We start from the raw sequence: 19,876 nt of genomic DNA on the forward strand, positions 1-19,876 counted from the left end.
TATACATTGTTGACCGAAATGTTATTGTTACTCCAGGTTAACTATTACGGCGATAGGAGCCATTTTTGCTGTTCTAATCTTTATAGAACAACGTATTATAAACTTTGTGTAGACATCTGAACGTCGAGAGTGGTTTAATCTGTTTGAATGGTGCTATGGCTTCAAATAACACAAACCAAAACACAAACATGAATAATTCAGCTGGAGTGGAAGACTGCAATGATGGAGAAGGTGATGGGATAGCTCAGACAAGAGAAGAACCAAAGGTACCGCCTGCAGTACGACCAAGACCTATGACTGCAGTAGGAGAAAGGAGACGTCCTGCTGCAGGTCGTGGTGAAGCAAGAGACATGGGTGGTGCATCTGCTTATGCAAATAATTCACGAAGTAACGAACCCACAAATTATGAGAGTGGAGATAGTGCTGCATCTACTAACAATAGGAATACAAATACTTACAGTGGGTATGATGACCAAGGCCCTTCAACGTCAAGTAAATGTACTGGGGCAACATCGACTCAAAGAAGGCAACGCACATATTCTCAACAAGTCAGTCGGGAGGAATCAAGGATTGGAGAACAGGCCAGGTTTCTCTTGAACATGTTCATACAAGATCGAGCTGGTGTAGAGAACAGCCCAGTTGAGCCTGTGGTCAGGAATGTTTGCCAAGCGGACATGAGTCCTCAGAGTGCGGGATTTACCGATGAAAACTTGAGTGACATTGCAGTAACGCTCAGAAGAATAGGAGATGACATGTCTCGTGATATTCAACTGAACCGGTTTATTGATCAAGTGCCACTGAAATCCACCAAAGATATTTTCATCAAAGTGTGCTTACAAATGTTTGAGGACGGCAACTTTAATTGGGGTAGAATTGTAGCTTTGTTTTATTTTGCATACCGTCTCATTGTAAGATCTCTCCTCAGTGGTCTCGACAGTCTGCCATGGATTCGTGAGCTCATCTCTTGGGTTGTTGACTTCATTGTGAAGAAGTTCGCCAAGTGGATTATCAGTCGTGGGGGATGGACAATGATAAAGGAATGGTTTGGAATTTCGTCCCAAACGTTTGGTGTGCTTATATGTGTTACCCTTGCTATAGTGGGCTGGGCAGTTTTTAAGAAAGACTGATCAAATAAAAACACTGTGGTGAACGAGTAAACAATATTAAAACTTGTTCTTTTTTTTGTTAAATAACTAAAAGTGGCGATGTAAGCTACATTCCACCAGAAAATGTTAACAAAATGTCGTGTATAAATTTAGAGTGGTAGCTAAGTTCTATTTTATACTGGTGCAAGTAGAATTGGGTTAAACCATGTTATTAAAGTAGCAAATTGTTGGTAGCTATCAGCAAGCCTCCTACAATTCTTAATGCTGTTTTTGTATACTTTAATTTAGTTTCTGTAACACTGTTCTCTTTTTAAATTTTATTTTTGTAGCAAAATTGTGATATGTAAATTTCAAACAAACGATGATGATATGTACATTTAAATTACTTTTGATGTTTTATATTTACAATAGTGCTCCAATATTTTATTCACCATAATAAATAGTGTTTTATCTCATGTTTTGTTTTAAAAACAGCATTTTCTGCTGGTATAAATGAACAACTCATTTGTTTGTGTTTTTCTTTTGAAATTTAATGATTTTTGGTTCGTGCGATGAAAATTTACCTGGAAAGTCACAGATGTGCGCCAAGCGTTGTACTGCAATCTGTAATTTTATTGCACCAGCTCCTGTTGTTTTACATTGTGTATGAATTGCAGGTAGTTACTTCCATCTGCTGACCACAGCAATTCTTTTGTTTATCCACTAACACTGTCATAACAAGAAATGCTTTTATCGGTGCTTCAATTTATTGTTTCCGCCCTTAAAAAGTTAAGGAGCAAATCATTGTTTTAATATTTTTTATAAAATGTATAAGTTAAATTTGTACAAGCATTAAAACTGTTACATCTGCCAGCATCTTTGCTTCCACTTACCCTGCATGTTTAAAATTATAAAATATCTATCATGTAGAATTAATACAGCTTTATATCCAGTGCCGATAAAGAATTTGTGTATGAATTAAATTGGCAAGATAATGAGTTGTTCTTGCCTGTTAAGTGTGTCAGAATCCATTTTCTTAAACACTGTCCGATACATATCGACCTGCCAAGCGAAAAATGCTGGGTTTCAGGGGTTGCATTTAAATATGCCGCTTGAAATGAAACTAAAACATATCGAGCGAAAAAAGCTGAAAATTCGAAGAATGGAAAGGAAAGCTTTGGAGCCAATCCCGGTTGTAGATTTCTTTATTCCTTATTCATGGAAGACAGAAGAAAGGTGGTGTTAAGAGAATACAGTAGATTGTATGAAACAGGATTTATTTTGTTGTTTTTTGTACAGAAAAAGAAACACAGAAATTTCTGAGAGTGAACTTGAAAGAAGAGCCTTGCTTGAAAAAGAATGGGCTCGGTTTATATTACAACAGCGTAATGCAGAAAGAAAAAGATTACGTACTTTAATGTTGGAACAGGTTTGTTGGATGCGCACATCTGGTACTAATATACTTTAACCATTCTTAAATCAGGAAAAAGCAATGTTTGAACTGAAGCAAGAATCTCAAGAATTATATGAAGCTGCTTTAAAACCAGACCTATCAATTTTGCCATTTACATGCAGTGGTCCTGTCGAAACACTACCCTTAAAAGAATATTTAATGCCACTTGGTGCATATGTTCATAATTCAGCACCGTTTTCAACTGATGAATCTTTGAATGTAAAATTTGATGTCGAACTCTAATCTTTTATGTATTTTCACTTCGGATACATCATGCGAGTAACTTGTGTGCATTACTTGTCTTGGGTACAGGTGAATTAAGCAAAAGTTCAGTTGACAATTTTCACCATGCCATATGCAAGGTGTGCAATTAGTCATGGAGTACGGAACAAACACTTAACTGATCAACCTGGCTAAAAATAAGTCACAGTGAATCTATGGTTTTCGTTAAACACGGTAAAAATACCCAAATAAATACTAAGAAAAGTATAAACCAGAAAAGAGGCGAAGCGTCAAGTAAATACAAAAACAGCATTTTGTCTTGTTTACGTGCCTCCCTATTCATGTAATTGTGTTACTATTGCATAGCTGCTTGTGTTCAGTTTTCAGCGTCAAGAAAAGAGAACATAACTTGCTCAAAACGCTGGCAGAGGTTTGAAAGTTTGGTAACTGGTGGGCGTTGTTTGATTTTAGCGTTCGGATTTGTTTCAAGAAAATCTGTCAGTGCAGTTGATAAGGTGTCCCTTGGTACAACTAACAATAAAATTATAAACAATATTAAAATAGTTAAGTTACCCGCATATTTGCGGGAACAAAGTTATTAACAATAGATAAAATAGTTGAGTTATCAGCATAATTTGAAGAACACTCACCAACAGATTGCTCCAGCAAGGAACACCAATCCCCTCGTATTGAATCTGCAAGTTGTAAATCCTGATCACATTTTCCTCTCCTCCCATCACCAAGGAGCAACGAGATGCAAGGGATCAGTTTCTTCCTCATCAGCTTGAGACCTTTATAGACATCCTCTTCATTTGGTGATTGCATTTTTAACATTACCTCCTCATGAACTCTCTGCAGAAGCAGATTTATTTCATTAGCATATAAAATGATAAATAAATAGCCTCAACTGAAAGCGGTGTAAGCTATATTTTATATAAAAAGTAACACCCAAATAAAAAAAAAATGGTAGAACTAGGACTTTAATAATCCAGTCTGAACACCAATTTATTTTCAATAAGAAAATAATTTTTTTTGCAATGTAAGCAACTTTACAAAAAGCAATTTAACTGAAAAAGCAGAAACCACAATGCAACTTACAGTAATAGATATCCTGCAGTATCTTCCTAGCATCTTGAGGTCTACACCTTGCTGTGGTTCCTGGGGATCAAACTGATGATCATAAACTGCTGCAAAGTGCTGAGTTGCGGGAAAAAAATTGCGAAGTCTGAACATTTCCATTCCATCGACCAAGTGACACATTGAGGTGCAGAATGACTTGTATTGCGTTTGCCAATGCTGAAATTTAAAATAGGTTTCAGCGCCTACTCTCTTCATTAGACTTTCTGCAAAGCAGTTTTTAAAGATTGTTGCTAATTTCTTTCTGCTGAATTTAAAATCTACTTCAGTTTTAGCAGACACTCATACAGAAAAGTTTTTCTGATTATTGCTAATTCCTTTCTCTTTGGTGTTTTAGTTAATCTTATTTTTGCAAAGAGATAAATAAAAAAATTATTACTAGCGGAGGCATATAAAGAATAAAAATTTACCTAAAATGATGTATTAGATAAGAAAACTATAAGTTAGGATTGTTATGTTATAACACACCTGGTATTTTTCCTCATTCAAATCTTCTTCAGAAAGGTTGGAAAGTTTTTCTTGAGCACAACCCATGATATCACTTGCCCTTCGATCGTAACGTAACCTCTCATCTGTAAACTGCTCCAACACACACCTTTCTATAACCTACCAATACAAATGCGGGTTTAATGTTAGTATATCATTTGAAAACTCAACAAGTGGTTTGTTGAGTTTTATACAACAGGAAAAAAGTTTGTTTTTTTAATCGGTAATTTTTACTCTTGGCTGATTGTTTGATAAAATTAGTCAGCGCCATTACCGATAAGCGTATGTGTCCTTAAGCAAGGCATTTAACAAACCAACCTAGCGGTCACTAATCATAGCACCCAAGGTGCTTTGGTTACAGAAGACCTCACCCAGGTAGAATACATAAAACTCCTGAGTTTTTTTAAATTAAACTTATAAACCTTGCGAGGTGCTTTATTTCTGTAGAGATAAACAGCAATATTTTGAAGTCGAGAGTCTGATGTGATTGGATCCGATTGTTGAGATAAATCTTGAAGTCGACTCATTTCTTCACTGATGGCCTGTAGCAATGATTATTAAGATATATTAACAACATTAAACAAACTAGGTTTTGAGATAACTCCCTGCCTTATTCAAAGGGCCTATGAAATGGATCTACACTACCTCATCCATATAGAATAAAGACATGAATAAATGTTTATACTAACTCTAGGCCTGATTTGGCCACAGTTTAATACATTTAAAGTAAAAGAAAGTAAAAAAGAGAAATAAAAGATAAAAAAGAGAAACAAAAAAGAGAAATAAGTTTTGGAAAGAAATGTAAGACCTCGAGCAAAGCAACTTCCGGTCCTTCCATGTTGTATGTCTTACCAACTTGAAGAATAGCAAGAATACAAGCTTGTAACATGGGGCACACCAGCTCCTGGAAACAGTGTTTTCAGTGATAACTGATAAGGATGAGCAAAAATCCTTTTACTACCTCATCCATATCTTGCGGGATCGGAGATGGAGGCAGGGAAACATCTTTATCATTTTGATCATTTTGCTCTTTTTCTTCTGCAACTTCTTTATCCAGGTGCTCGTTATTTGTGTCCTCATTATGGGAAATATTTTGGTTCTCTGTCTTTTCAGGTATTTCTTCCTGTTTAGATCGCAAGAACTTTGGTGGAGAGAGAAGGGGAAAAGAAGTTTAAGAAAAAAAGAGATAAGGGAAAAAGAAAAAGGGAAATTTACTTGCACAGAGTAAGTTTGATATATAATCTTAACATTACCTCCTCCAGAGCTTTTTCTGGTCCCATTGCATTATATGTTGAACCAACTTTCTGAACAGCATTTTTCAAATCAGTTAAGTTCCATGCTCCATTTTGTTTGCATGAACCTGGTATTGATAGAATAGATGAGTAAAACACATTCAAGTCATGTAAGTCAACACAAATTAAAATTGTAAATATATATGCATGGATAATATTGTACAATAATAGCACAGTTTACAGAGGCAAAACTGTTGAATGGAATACACAAGTGGTACTCAAACAATATAAAGTTCCATACACTTATATCCTCTAAAGTTGTTCACAGTTCAAAAACTCACTTTTTTCAATCTACACAACAAGCACTAAAACTTGTTATAAAACATTTAGTGAATTTTTACACACACCAGTTTTAGCAACCCTACTTCCCACCCACTTTCTGCCATTGATTCCATTTCCCTTTTCTCAGCTTTGAGTGACAGTTCCTTTGCTCTTTCTACATCCCAACACTCAAGTTCATTGTTCAGTTGTTGGTTATGATCATTGACTAAGTTGGCAAGCACAGGGTCTGATGCGATGGCACTAAAGCTGTCGTCTACAAATGGGAAATTGTAAAAATGTTTAAAAATACCGAAATTTAAACAATACCTTAAACATTTTTAAAAAATAATGTTTTTAAATAAGTTTCAATTGTGGTTATTACTATAAAGAAGGCAGTAAAATTTGACTAAAAATAGGACACATACCTAATACAACAATACCATTTTTGGGGTGGTGAAACAAAATTAAAAATCAGACTTTAATAAACTATACACAGACAGTTGTATATTGAATAAATAATAATGAAAAACCACCTGCACATTCAGTTAGATCCATTTTTCTATTATCGACATATATGAGGCAGTAAGCACTTGCGGAATTTCCATAGAACCTGTATGAATGTACACCACCTATGGAGTCACTGGTTAGTTGGTCATATGTTTCTTCAGTCACAGCAACATCATTGAATTTCAACCATCGACGATTCACGTAATCTTTTATATACGCCCAGTAGTGACCTGGAAAAACAGTTGTATAAGTAGAGAAAATTATTTTAAAGCGCCGTAGAAGAGTGTCTCTAAAGCTTTAACTAAAAAGTTATGGGTTTAAATCTCGTCGCTGCTACCGTTGTGATCATATGTCTTCTTGGGCAAGTAAATTAACGGAAATTGCTCCCCAGTGATGCTAATGGGTTCAATCACCCACAAAGTTACATGAGTGGTAATTCGTCTGCTTGCACAAGGTGTAAGAAACAGAACATTGTATTATAGCGACCATCGTTTTCAAACACAAGCTGACTACATTTTTTTAAAAAGAGTTTTGAAGACTCATAACATGTAGCCACCTCACAAATTATATGTTAACATTTACTATCCTTGTTTATTGTCGCAGTTTACCTACACACAGAAATAACTCATGTATATTTCAACCAACCTACCAGCTAATGCTTGGCCTTGATGAACTAACACAGCATGTAGCGAATATGGAAAACATCGTTCATTTGGATCATCAAACATTTTATCTATTGTCATTTGGATTTCTTCTATCTTCTCTCTGATATCTGGGTGGAATGTAATTGAAGAACAACAATATTTTAAATTATCAGTGGCAAATAATCTTTATATGTAAGTTTAGCAAAGTTTTTTAAAATAAAAATAAACTTTCCGTTAATAAAATAAAACCATCTTCAGTGATGTAAGAACTTAAAATTTTAACTAAAACCAAAAAAATGTATTTGCATATGAATTAATACATGCAGTAAAACAATAATAAAAAATAACAATATTTAATTAGTAGTTGTAACACTTAAGTTCCCTCTCCCAACCCTTATTTTCTAAGCCATTTTTCACCCTAACCAAGGACACATTGTAAAATAGAAATCAGTGAAAATTTACCAGCAATTTTTTTCTCAACGTCTGACTGCCACTTGAGCAGGATGTTCCTCACCATCAGTGATTCCTCTTCACTCGAGGAACTCATGTAGCTCGAAGAGGAGGTAGCTGAGGGTGGACGACTCTCATGATGAGAGTTTGTGTCTTCTTCCTCTTTGCTCCTCTTGTTTGGAGACAAACCATTGCTGGGAGACTCCGTTCCACCTCTCCTGCTTGTACAGTTGGTGGATATTATTTTAAAGATAAACACAATATTACATGCAAGCATTTTTCAAACCAACTTTTTTTTTAGACAATCAGCATATATGTTTTAAAACCCACTATATTCAAGATGCTATGTTTCACCATAAGTCTAATAGACTCAGATGAGTTGTCAAAATAGAAAAATTATTATTTTAAAGCTATTATTACATCTTTCCATTTCCGCATTCAGCAGTGAATTTTATACACTGTTCTCTAAAATCAGATTGTTATACCTTTGCTTTACTGTATCTGGGAAAATTGCAAATATAATACACCTATGTCTGGTAATGAATTTTTATTAATTTGTGATATTTTAGACAAAAAGTGTAAAAACTATGACTAAACTACAGTACATGCTCATAAGACTCATAACAAACATAGCATCACCCACCTTCTGCCACAAGATGCATTGCCATCCATATTACTTGAGGAAGATTTCGAGGTAGCGTATTCTGCACAGATGGAGAGAAGTTCTGCCACATGGTACGACTTTTCATTGGCAGTAAAATTGGATAACCTTGGTTCAAATAAGACTGTTAAATTTGTGCCACAGTGCTGGAGAGTTTATTATTTGATAGAAACACAAACTATGTTCTGGTGATTTTCAATTTATATTCTTTATTAGTTTTAAATTGAGACAAAATATGTAAAAAACAAATTTTAGTATGTATGCTGTTAAGCTGTTCTAAAAATCCTGTTTTCAATGCCAAACATGTATGTGTTTAAACCATACCTGTCATCAAAAGTGCGTAAGCAAGTGACAAACAAAACAATTACACCAATTTGACCAACTTTATTACAATTTGCAACCACTAAACAACACGTCTTATTTCACTATCTTAAAATAAAATAAACCTACTGGTTTAAATTCAATTTCAGTTCAGAAAGTTCTCCACGAAGTTGTTTAATCTCTTCTCTTCTTGCACGAGTTTTTTGTGCATTTGATTCCATGTATCTGTAATACGAACACAAATCGTTACCAATATCACTGTAGTTTATACTCCTATGCAATCTGATTTATTTTGACAACTTAAAAATATTACTCATAAATTGGTATTTGTCACACATTATAATTATAATCATTTAGGTGTATACTATAGCACATGTTGCCCAACTTTTGAAACAGGGGTGACATCATATGTTCCAGCACCTACATTGTAAATATGAAACAGTCCTATAAAAAAAACTTGACAAAATGACGCCTATGCATTTTAATACATATCTATGGAAATGGGTCCAGTTTTTATTTAAGTGCTAATTATATACAGCTGTTTTTGTGTTCAGGGTCATTTAAAAGGTTGATTGCAACAGCTGAATGGAAAACTAGTAGCCTATTCAGTGTAAATTTATTTGACCTCTTATATAAAGTATGAGGAAGTTATGTAGGTCTGATATATAGTGCAGCAACTGAAACTTTAAAAAATGAGGAAGCATCAATAGAATGCTGGATAGGCAAATTCGACACTGAGTTATAATGAATCTGTAATGGAATAATCAATGTATTTCTTACCTATCCATGTAGAATAATGAGGGGAAAATAAGACGGTTGTGAATTTTCTCAGGTTTCCCAATGGCTTGGTTGAATTGGAAACGTGAAAGTTGAAAAGTAAGAATGGGTGGCAGCTTGCTGAACCAAACCTGAAAATAATTTTAAGTCAACAAAATAGTTCTACTGAAAAAAACGGGAATTTCAGAAAATGCTGAAGCGACAAGTGCCATTTTTTATAAGACCATACTATAAGATGAAACTACCAACGGTTTACTTTAATATATTCAGTGTTTTTCATACATTTAGTACATACGTACTGTTTTATTAGAATGAGATATGTAAAAAAAACATTTTCCTGGTTTAAATCAAAGTTTAGGTACTGTGTGTTGTACAGGAATTATGTCTGTCTTTTATCCATACCTCTTGTCCATTTTGCGAAGTTTCACAGTGAGCTTTAGCTGTGGCATATTCCAAGCTTTCGTGCAAGTTTTTATGCCCTTCAACACATAGCGGAAGTATTCCAAACGTATGTTCTTGCTCAAATCTAATACCTGCAACATTTAATTTATTACCATATGAAGTTAGTAGTAGGGTTGCACATTACAGAATAATTAGGTAATTAGGATGTCCTATAAATTTTGTTAATATGCTTTAAGAGATGACGTGTGTAGACGTCATGAAAAAGAATACCAAATCCTGTAATTAGATTCGAATACCAAAAGATTTCAATCTCACGGATTTGAAATTCCGTATTGTGCATCACTAGTTAGTAGTTAAACATACTTGTATATTTATCATTACCACAGAATCTTAACCTTACAACAGATGACAGCGGAGAACCAATTACAATATGCGTATAGCCTTATTCCCCTAGGAATAAATTATCTTGGTGCTGGTTAGGTAACCATGAAAAAATAGGCTGTACTTTAAATAAATGCCAAACTTTTCAAAATACAGGTATTCCTAAATGTTTATTCTTTGAAACAAATGTAACCTAAATGTCGGATTTGTATGTTACGGATTAATAATATGCAGAAAATTCCAGGGTGGGACCACTTGCCATCTCAGGTTTCGGCCACAGCCCACAGGTACTCACCATGCCTATTAACTCCAACAGTTTTCGATGTCCCATAAAATAATTCCTGTACCGGATTACACAGAGGTTTTTGTGGACCCCTGAGGTCACTGATGACTCCAATGTCATCAGCACTGGTGATGTTGAACTCATTGTTTCTCTCCTTTCTTCTGTCATTCTCCTGGGTGGTTTCTTGAATGTGACGGAAAGCATCTTCAAGCCAGTCAAGCAGCATGTGTGTGAATTCACTCACATCCTAAAGGTGAGTGATATACAGTATTAATATTTTTATAACATTTAGTTTTGTACGTCATGAATGAATGGATGTAACTTACTTTATCCTCACGTGGCCGGAAAACAACAAGTATGTTACTTTGTGGCCCATTGTGGGTAATTATATTTTGGGTATTTTTTAACCATAATTGCTTAATTTTCGAAGCAGTTTTGCTACTTATCTACTATCAGTATCTAGTATTACTATTTCCACAGTAGTACTTTGCACAAATTCATAAAAATATAATTTTGCAAATTGCAGGTTAAAATAACAATGTCAGACATTTCTATATGATAAAAAGTAAGAGTAAAGGAGGAGAAACTGACTTATTATCACAGGAAAAAATATTTTTAAATTTAAAGCATTACCTGCTGACTGTCACTGCTTTTTGTTTGAAAAGCTTCTTGTAGAATATTCACACACTTTATTGGGTCCAGAAAACTCTTATTTGATGTTATCATCAGTGCAAACAAACAACGTAGCTCTTGCATCAGCCGTAGGTTACGTTTTGTCTGTGATAAAGTGCAAACATGAATCAACTTCCTTAATTATCACAATAGATTTGATCATGAACATAAATTATACAAATCAAAACTATTGGTTATAACTTTTAGTCATATTGTTATAAATGCACACTGATTTAAAAACCTCCAGTAAAATATTACAATTCCAACTTCAACTAATGAGTTAAAAAAGCTAAGAAAAAAAGCTAAGAAAAAAAGTTATTTTTTCCCAAGAAGTATTTTGTAACTTTTTTTGAAATTTGAAATTGCTTACCTCTGCGTTAAGTGATGGGTCAATTTCTGTAGGTCCAAATTTTAGAATAATATTTCGGAATATTGGTATGTGGAACAGTGACTGCACAACCACACTAAACCAACAACTGTTGCCTACGTTCTTTAATCCAACAGGCCAATTTTTTGCTGTAAAAACACGATTTTTTAATATAATAATATAGGAAAATATAATGTCTATTAATATACTAATTTTTAATATATTAATATATAGGAAAATATATTTTTAATGAAAAAATTAAAGATCCTTAGTAAATTGACTTACAGATCCTTAGTAAATTGTGAGGGTCTTTTTTGTGCCTGTGTGACGCATCTCCAGAAATGGGTTGCCTAGATTGAATATCAGCAATGCTTTCAGCAAGAGCTCTGGAAAATTAAAAATCATTAAACAGGTGAAAACTGCTTAGATTTAAAATAAAGTTTGTAAAAGTATCGCCAAAAAACAAACACAAAACCTAAAAAAGACGATATATTATATATATAAATATTATATTCAGTTTGTGTTTTTTTACTTAATCAAATATAATATATACATATTACAAATGTTGTATCAAAAAATATCTCAAATGTTGTACCTTGCCAAATCATCTCCCTCCAGATGTTCGACAGAACTCGAAGTTCCAGGTTCCATAGAAATATCATTACTGACTTGCAAACTCAATGCGATAGCTTTTTGTAAATCGTCTTCTTCCGAATCAGCGGAAGGAACGTTGCCGGAAGTTTGAGGTTGATTCTCTGTAAGTGAAGTGAAACAACTCTTTAAAATATATTATAGGCCTATATATGTATATGGTAACAATAACACCAATGTTTTGGGAGACCTAAGAAAATTGCTCATTCATTTATATATTTCATTTAAATATTACTGCTAGATTATAGCCTATATATATATATATATATATATATTTATTTTTTAAGTGTAGTTACAAATTTTAAGTGTAGTTACAAATTACAATGTGGGATAAAAAAAGTTTAAAGTGCAATTTAGGAATACTAGATTTTAATACTGAAGTTTGTTAAACTACTTGTTTATTTTCACTTGTTTATTTTTTTTAAATAATTTACTTGTAATGGAAAATTGAGATTCAAATTCCCGCTCTTGCAAAATTTTGTTTTCCTGCACTGAAACCATTTTAACTATGGCAACCTATTAAACCAGCACTCTGTTTCTGATATATAAATAATAAATTCCACATTCGGAAAGCACTGAGTAAAGTTATACACAATGTATGAAATAATACTATCCTCTAAGATACAGCATAGAAAACTACAAAATATTTTAATTTATTTAAAAGGCAGCATATCGGAGATTTCACATACAAATTCCATATCCAGTCTACTCCTAATTCAACTAATGGTCTACAGCATTGGCAGATCAGTAGCTAGGAAAGCAGACCACGCTGTGTCATCATGTATATATAGACAGGGACTTGAGACTGTCATTTAAAGCCTTTCTCTTACAGATCTCTACCCTGTTGTCTGATCTCATGATGATTGACAACACAATTAGGATGACACACATAAACTGTTAGCTGTTACTACTTAATGAACTCTTGATAGGTGTTAATTTAGACAAACACAAAAAGTACAGACTATGTATGAATTAGGTCTAGGTAGTATAGTAGGTGACATCAAACACCATTATTAAAAACTTGGTACAAGAAAAATTGGCAGATGCTACATTATAGGCTCTACCAAAAAAGTTTTTATGTCAAGTACAAGGTTTTATTTATTTCTTTAGGGTTATTCTTATTGTTTGACTTTTCCCCCTTTTCTGCATCTACGTTGGGCCTATAAAATCCCATATAAAAGCCAAGAAGTATATTATACATCCACGTTAGGCCTATACAATCCTGTTTCTAAAAGCCAAGTTTATTACATATGTTTAGCTAGTCAAACTTTTCTGTGCTTTGTACTGTTTTGTCACACCAATTTAGACTAGCTTTATTACTAATACGCTATAACGTAAACAAACACACGTGTAGGTTGAAACGGTGTGCCAACTTACCCCACTCCATTCTGTTGATTGGGTGAGTAACTGTTGATCCTAATCTTGAAACGTCAGAATCTAGAATGTTTCTTGATGCTGCTTGGCAATAACTTCTTGGTCTGCCAGTCATATCAGGCATAGCTTCAGAAGGAACAGTATTACTTTTTCAAAAGTGGTTTAATTACAAATATAGTGGTTTTATGGATCTATAACCTTTTATTTTACATTTCGTTCTACAGAGCCTAAGGTTTTGCTGGAATCTGTACACAAAATAAAAGTTTAATTCTTTATATGTCTTACAAATTATACATTAATACATAAAACCTACATAATTACAAGGGCACCACTCTTCAGTCTCAATTAAAAATAAATAGGAATGGCGATTAAAAATGTGCATGCGTTTGTCACTATAACTTCAAAATATTAATACATCATAATATTATTACATTATTATAGAACCAAATCCTTACTTTCCACCAACACTCACTGTACTTACGATATGAACAGACAGCACCGAAATGTTATATAACCGCACATAACACCAAAATGTGTGAATACAAGAAAGGCGAGCTTTAATGAATGGGCACGTTCCATTATAACATGATTGATAAAGATGCTTTTTTTCATGTACTCCTGGTAGAGAACATACGTAGAATCAACGGGGTATAACCAAATGGAGTGTCTGAGTTTTATGTTAGTAACAGCAGTAGAACGTATTTAAAACCTGCCGCTAAAATAAGTATCAGGTTTGAATCATCATTCAGTATCTGTCTCAGTTTAAACACAAATTGGCGTTTAACTTACATTTGCAGGACAATGAATTGTTCTATTCGGTAACGAGTGGATACAGCAAGTTACATTCACTCAACACACACAATAAACAAAGTGGGTTACGTCAACAGCTTTTCAAATCGAAACAAAATTCTAACCAGAGTGCACTTTTAACCAAAAAACTATGTTCTGCCGGTTTAACAAATTTTGTTTTTATTTACTCCTAGTCGAAGTATTTGCAGATAGCATATTTCTTACCTGTCTGTCAGGTATGTGCACACAAAGCTTCTGCTCCCACCTAAGTTTGAAAGCGATGTTCGATTAAACAGCAAATGGGCTTAAATACGGAAAAACAGTTATAAAGAAAGTAATAAAGTTGGTATATATAAGAATGTTGGTACCAGGTTTCACGATATTTTACCAATGCATACAACAGACAACACATGCACAATAACAGACAAGACAGGGCAACACCTACATCATTCATTAAAAAAATTTACAAGAAAGAATAAAATTTGAACAAATCATTATTAGAAGAGTACTACCGGATCGAGGCAAATAGAAAAAGTGTAACTCTGCAATAAAATGATCTTACTGTTATATGCTGTTGGGGACATACCCTTATTCAAGATATTATAAAGATGAACGAGAAAAGGAAGAATATTAAAAGTTTACAAAGTAAACAGGTCTTTGAAAGAGCAAAAGGCTTCTTTATTCTGGCTGAACAACTCCCATGAAAACAAAAATGAGAAAAAGTTAATCATTTTCATTCCGTGTCAACAACTCTGTGCATGAAATTGCTGCTGGTGTGCATTTTACCCTGCTGCACAGCAGCTATGGGGTAACTAAGCATTCCTTGTTCATTTATCTGCGTTGTACCAGGTCCAACACCACGTTGTACATTACGAGCAGTTTGTGCCAGATTGTTTTGCACCACTGATCTTCCCATGGTAACTACTGGAGGCGGCATCGAAGTATTCACTCCACCAATGCCTGACGTCATAACTGTACATTGTAAAACTGAAAACATTATCAAATTAAAACAGAACTAATTACTAACTTAAATTATAAAAGCATTTGGTGTGAAATAATCGTCCTTGTATCAAACTTGACAAAAGTTTGTCATTATTATCTTACCTGAATTTTGGTGGGAAGACACTTGTGCAATTGGCTGAGACCCAGGTGTAATATTACTAAATGCTTGACCAGCATGTCCAACAGCCCGTAAGGATGCAGCCATGCTACTGCTTGGATTTTGTTGGGCTTCTGCCACAATTGCCATCTCATGGCCAGTTGCAGATACAAGCGTGCTCACTACAGGCACATTGTCAGTTGATCTGGTAACTGTATAAACCAATGCTGGTTGGGGTAGAGGTACAGCTGGCCCCATGGACCCTACAGAGGGTTGTTGATGCACAGCACCAGTCAAACTAGCAGCTATAGGGTTGTTAGGGCCTTGTATGGCACACCTACCACCACCCAGGGCAGCGGCCATTATGGTGCCTGCAAAGCTGACAGGTTGTTGAGTTAATTGATTGTGACTTGGCATATTTCCAGAAAAAGTCACAATTGTTTGCTGAGCCATTTGGTTGTGATTGGGCATGTTGCCTGAAAACGTCACCATAGGATGCTGTGTCATTTGGTTGTGGCTTGGCATGGGTTGTGAAAATGTTACCATTGGCTGCTGGGATGCCATTTGGTTGTGAGTTTGAACTGGTGCAGAAAATGATGCCACAGGTGGGTGTGTCATTTGGTTCATATTCTGCTGGGCAATCATGCCATTTTGTTGTGGTATTGGTCCAGAGAGAGCCGATACAATTTGGTTGGTGCCAGGTATTGTTTCCACAGCACCTCCTGTGTTTGCTGCAATATTTGCAGCAATGACTTGAGCAGCTGGAAATACAAGAGATAAGTTTTTAAAGTTAAATAAACAAAACAAAATTTTTTTAAATTTCTTGATCATGAAAACAGGGGCCTTATTATTTAAAACTCAACAGTAAAGTAATAGTAACCATAAATTTTAGTTGTCTCTTTGATTATGGTAGGGAAGATTTAAAAAAAATTTAAATAAAGGAACAAGATATGGTGAAAAATCAACAGTTGTTAAAACATGGTTAGAGTTAATAACAGTTAATTGGGAAAAAAATCAAGTCATTAGCAAAAGTAGTCATAAAAACGCGCAAAAGGTAAAATAAACTGAATATTTTAGAGCAAAAATATTTACCAATATCTGTTGTGTGAGGAACAGAAACTGATGCCTGTTGTATTCTACCTGGCCCCGCAACCACTGCATGTTGAGGTGCTTGCCCAGCGGCAGTGATAATTTCTTGGCCTGGTTAAACAAACATGTGGTTTAACAAACCACAGCATTTGAGGAATGCTGTCACAAACAAACCTTGAACATTGAGTTGCACAGGGACAGGTCTTGCTGCGTTGGTGACAACCACCGTACCAGGGGAGGTAAGACCAATGGAAGGAGTGAAGGAGGTTGGCATACTTTCAGATGACATTCTGTAGCTTGTAATTCCTCTGATAAAGCAATGAAAATATTATTAAAGATGAGGTACTGTTGTTATACATACTTGTTCTAAAAAATATACATTAGGGTGGGTAGAAATGGGACATTCTTTCATTCTATTTTCTAGCACCGTTTGGTAGTAAACAAAGAACATTTAAAGAATTATAAAATTATATCCTCATGACTTCCACAGACCAATGGTCATTGGTTAAAACCTGATCAGGATATTTGGATATTATGTGCTAAAGGTATCTTCTCTCTCCCCGCTCCCCCACTATATACCACATCATATACGCTGAATACGCATATTAAATTTACAGATAGCAATAACAATGTTTGCCTTCAGTACCTTTTCTGCAACCTGAACTGTGCATTTTGTTCTAACAAAACTTCATTTGTTGCTGATAGATCTGATACTTGCTTTTCCAACTCTTGAACTCGTTTCTTCAAATTATGATTTTCTTCTTCAAGATGTTGATGAACAACCTGACTGTTTCGTCCCATGAATTCACTGAAACATTTGAAGTTGTTTTATGAGAAAAATAGCAAAGAAAATTGCATAGCCAAAAAAAAGATGTAAAATTTATACTTACTTATGAACAGGCATTCTCTCTTGCCGACCTGGAAGTTCTGGTTGTGTTCCAACCACCATGTACTCATTACATGTCTCAGTATATTGTTCACAATCTTCTACCAGCATTCGAGGTCTTTTTAAATTTGCTTCTGCATCATTTCCTTTCTTGGGATCAAGATGCAAAAACCTGCACTTCTTGCCTCTATGGCATTCTTGGTTGAGGAAGTCACGACACACTGGTCGTCCTGCCACCTCTGCAGATCCAGTCATCTTTTCCAGTCTTTGTTTCTCCTGTCCAATGTGGTAATCACCAATGCCATAGTCATACTGGTATTTAAGACGCAAAGGAAGCATCTTGGATTTCATGTAAGCTTCCTCCTCCTCTTGAGTGCAATGAATAAATCTTGAAGAAAAGAATGCATTTTATTATGTGAAGTATAACTTTATGGTTGTAAATAATGCATTTGATAAGAACTGTGAACACAGAGCTGCATTTAGTAAAACCAAAGTACCATACTTTTTCTCATAAAAAAAAGGACTATTTATCTGTATTCCCACCTGCAGTTTGTTCTTTGGCACTCACTGTTTTGGAAGTCATGGCAAAACTCATAAACAATATCAGCACCAGATACATCAACAGTTTGCTCCAACTCAGCAGTGGATGGATGTTTAAATTTGCAACGTCTGTGAAAAATGAATAACAATATACATTACCAGTCACTCAGGAAGTTCTTATTTAGAATAGGATAATCAACACAACAGCGAAATGTATGAAACTTAGTTAATATAGTTATTTTTGTTAACTTATTTGTGATAAACCAGCAAAACCTTATTCTCAAGAAAACAAAACAACAAGGAATACCTAACAGAAAATATACGATTAAAACAAAAAATCTCATATTGTCCAATTTGCAGCATATAATATTGTAACAAATTTATGATAAAAGTTAGAAGTTAAAACATTTATTAGAATTTGAATAAGTGATGGAGAAGTTATGGCTTTTAAGACCTGTACAGTTCTACAAAACCTCACCTGCCACGATGACACATGTTTCTCAGAAAATCTCTGCAAATTGGTTTCTTATCAAAAGTTGAGGTTGGCCAGTTATCGTTTAGATCAAAATTTTTGTGATCCTCTTCCATTATGGGAATACTATGAAACTTTGTATGAACTTTACAATTTGTAGAACTTTGCCGGCCTTTTATAGCAGCTTTTACAAAGAACACTGTGTGTATGCCAATGCATCAGAGCAAGCCTAACTGTTTGTACTGCAGAATCTTTCAGACATTTACTTTAAAGGAGCAAAGAAATTAAAAAGAGCACGATAAAAATAAATAAAAAATTGGAAACTTTCATGATTGTGTTAATTTGGAAATGCGTAAAAAATGAAACATAACTATTCCAATAAGTTTAGATAGCCAACTTATTTGCTATAGTATGCAAGTAGTTTTATCAGTACCAATTCCCACATTCCCTACCAAAATAAAAAAAAAGAAAGTGAAAAAAGCTTATAAAATAATATGTTTAATACATATCATCAGACTGCTCAACAGTTGGCATTAAACCACGCTCTTTCATTGCTTTGAACTTGGTTTTCTCCTTTTCCTGCTTCTCTTCTTGCAGTTTGCTCTTTGCTTCAAGTATTTTTTCTATAGAAACTTTTTCAAGGTCCTTTCTCTCTTCATGCTCTATGTCGACCTCGCCAAGCAGGACCACATTTTCACCTCTGATTACAAATATACCGCGTGGAATATCACCGTACATTGATCCCACATGCACACGCTCGACAGTCTTGTGCAAAACTAGATTTGCAAACTGGTCAACAGATCTCAAGTAACCGATTAAAATTCGCCCATCTCGTAGCATTACAAGTTGCTTTTTATCAATTTCTTCAATTAAACTTGCAGTTCCTGGCATGTAATTCATATTTTTTTGCAAATTTCAACAGTCTAGCACGAACCATGGGATATAGGATATGGCTATGGGTATATCCACTCTGTTATAAAGCCTATAGCACTTATCTTACAGTTTTTATACAAAAGTGCAATGAGGTCTGTCTACATAGCAGCGTTACAATTCCTACAAATACAATACATAACATAGATTACAACCTGACAGAAACTCGAACTTCCATTCACCGGTATATCCGAATCCGAATCGGCAAATAGCAGTGCGTCGTGTGCTATCCAATCCATACATTTATTCGTTACCAAATTTAAGAAGGCGGAACATGATGCGGTGTCTATGGTTCCGTTGTCGTTAAAAGTTGTAGCTAAACAACTCCTACCCTTTCCAAACAAACGAAATGCAAGATACAAGATACGTAATAATGGAAAAGAGACACCGCGATGACGTCATTGCTCCCTAGCGCCCTAGCGACATCTTCACGTGGACTGCCATATTTAGCACAAACACAAAGAGACAGTGTCACAGATTGTTTAAAAACGTCCGTATATGCAAAGAGATTGGTTGTAATCTCTTTAGTGTATGTTTACTTAATATGACGATCGAATAACCTGCAAAAGACACGAAAACTGGTTTTTATTATTATTGGCATGCCATTTAAAACACTAATTTAGTAGGGGCAATTACATTCTTTTG

The 19,876-nt window shown here is 34.7% G+C and overlaps 5 protein-coding genes across 10 annotated transcripts; 2 read left to right on the forward strand and 3 right to left on the reverse strand.

Annotated features, from left to right (window-relative positions):
• Window positions 1-13: 13 nt before the first annotated feature.
• LOC149736694 (uncharacterized) lies at window positions 14-2,038 on the forward strand. The gene has a single exon (XM_089876412.1). The coding sequence runs from the start codon at window positions 156-158 to the stop codon at window positions 1,125-1,127; it is 972 nt and encodes a 323-aa protein (XP_089732538.1). The 5' UTR covers window positions 14-155; the 3' UTR covers window positions 1,128-2,038.
• Window positions 2,039-2,079: 41 nt separating this feature from the next.
• Window positions 2,080-2,821, forward strand: LOC149736695 (large ribosomal subunit protein mL40-like). Its single transcript, XM_089876418.1, has 3 exons — window positions 2,080-2,321; window positions 2,385-2,514; window positions 2,569-2,821. Exons 1-3 carry the CDS (start codon window positions 2,080-2,082, stop codon window positions 2,779-2,781), a joined length of 585 nt encoding a protein of 194 aa, XP_089732544.1. The 3' UTR covers window positions 2,782-2,821.
• Window positions 2,764-13,691, reverse strand: LOC149736696 (ubiquitin carboxyl-terminal hydrolase 25-like). Of its 5 annotated transcripts, none has more exons than XM_089876348.1 (22): window positions 13,430-13,691; window positions 11,997-12,156; window positions 11,687-11,787; window positions 11,405-11,550; window positions 10,996-11,139; window positions 10,375-10,609; window positions 9,699-9,829; window positions 9,300-9,427; window positions 8,649-8,744; window positions 8,181-8,306; window positions 7,550-7,755; window positions 7,093-7,215; window positions 6,470-6,673; window positions 6,052-6,210; window positions 5,637-5,743; window positions 5,345-5,524; window positions 5,192-5,287; window positions 4,806-4,925; window positions 4,366-4,503; window positions 3,859-4,056; window positions 3,411-3,612; window positions 2,764-3,291 (listed from the first exon to the last, which is right to left on the reverse strand). In XM_089876348.1, the coding sequence occupies exons 1-22, from the start codon at window positions 13,548-13,550 to the stop codon at window positions 3,137-3,139; spliced, it is 3,276 nt and encodes a 1,091-aa protein (XP_089732474.1). In that variant the 5' UTR covers window positions 13,551-13,691; the 3' UTR covers window positions 2,764-3,136. The 5 variants fall into 5 exon arrangements, with proteins under 5 accessions (XP_089732474.1, XP_089732475.1, XP_089732473.1 ...); XM_089876349.1 differs by having other exon boundaries at window positions 5,345-5,506; window positions 7,550-7,758; XM_089876347.1 differs by having other exon boundaries at window positions 7,550-7,758.
• A 490-nt stretch (window positions 13,692-14,181) lies between these two features.
• On the reverse strand, window positions 14,182-18,451 carry LOC149736697 (uncharacterized). 2 transcript variants are annotated; one of them, XM_089876371.1, is made up of 8 exons: window positions 18,308-18,451; window positions 17,833-17,958; window positions 17,294-17,677; window positions 17,050-17,211; window positions 16,578-16,711; window positions 16,407-16,514; window positions 15,320-16,075; window positions 14,182-15,187 (listed from the first exon to the last, which is right to left on the reverse strand). In XM_089876371.1, the coding sequence occupies exons 1-8, from the start codon at window positions 18,415-18,417 to the stop codon at window positions 14,949-14,951; spliced, it is 2,019 nt and encodes a 672-aa protein (XP_089732497.1). In that variant the 5' UTR covers window positions 18,418-18,451; the 3' UTR covers window positions 14,182-14,948. The 2 variants fall into 2 exon arrangements, with proteins under 2 accessions (XP_089732497.1, XP_089732496.1); XM_089876370.1 differs by having other exon boundaries at window positions 14,182-15,202.
• A 100-nt stretch (window positions 18,452-18,551) lies between these two features.
• LOC149736698 (U6 snRNA-associated Sm-like protein LSm1) lies at window positions 18,552-19,583 on the reverse strand. Its single transcript, XM_089876420.1, has one exon. The coding sequence runs from the start codon at window positions 19,199-19,201 to the stop codon at window positions 18,800-18,802; it is 402 nt and encodes a 133-aa protein (XP_089732546.1). The 5' UTR covers window positions 19,202-19,583; the 3' UTR covers window positions 18,552-18,799.
• Between the last annotated feature and the right edge of the window lie 293 nt (window positions 19,584-19,876).

Source organism: Ciona robusta, chromosome 4 (assembly GCF_009617815.1).
Source record: "Ciona robusta chromosome 4, ASM961781v2".
NCBI lineage: Eukaryota > Metazoa > Chordata > Ascidiacea > Phlebobranchia > Cionidae > Ciona > Ciona robusta.

Excerpts from the sequence above, each read along its gene's own strand:
- LOC149736694 (XM_089876412.1), top strand. The coding sequence starts at position 156 with ATGGCTTCAAATAACACAAACCAAAACACAAACATGAATAATTCAGCT.
- LOC149736695 (XM_089876418.1), top strand. The coding sequence starts at position 2,080 with ATGAGTTGTTCTTGCCTGTTAAGTGTGTCAGAATCCATTTTCTTAAAC. Across the intron at positions 2,322-2,384 it reads TCATGGAAGACAGAAGAAAG|AAAAAGAAACACAGAAATTT; the intron begins GTGGTGTTAAGA and ends TTTTTTGTACAG. Across the intron at positions 2,515-2,568 it reads GTACTTTAATGTTGGAACAG|GAAAAAGCAATGTTTGAACT; the intron begins GTTTGTTGGATG and ends TTCTTAAATCAG.
- LOC149736696 (XM_089876347.1), bottom strand. The coding sequence starts at position 13,550 with ATGCCTGATATGACTGGCAGACCAAGAAGTTATTGCCAAGCAGCATCA. Across the intron at positions 11,551-11,686 it reads TCACAATTTACTAAGGATCT|CAAAAAATTGGCCTGTTGGA; the intron begins GTAAGTCAATTT and ends GTGTTTTTACAG. Across the intron at positions 9,428-9,698 it reads CTTCGCAAAATGGACAAGAG|GTTTGGTTCAGCAAGCTGCC; the intron begins GTATGGATAAAA and ends AATTATTTTCAG.
- LOC149736697 (XM_089876370.1), bottom strand. The coding sequence starts at position 18,417 with ATGGAAGAGGATCACAAAAATTTTGATCTAAACGATAACTGGCCAACC. Across the intron at positions 17,959-18,307 it reads AACATGTGTCATCGTGGCAG|ACGTTGCAAATTTAAACATC; the intron begins GTGAGGTTTTGT and ends CATTTTTCACAG. Across the intron at positions 17,212-17,293 it reads GAGAGAATGCCTGTTCATAA|TGAATTCATGGGACGAAACA; the intron begins GTAAGTATAAAT and ends CAAATGTTTCAG.
- LOC149736698 (XM_089876420.1), bottom strand. The coding sequence starts at position 19,201 with ATGAATTACATGCCAGGAACTGCAAGTTTAATTGAAGAAATTGATAAA.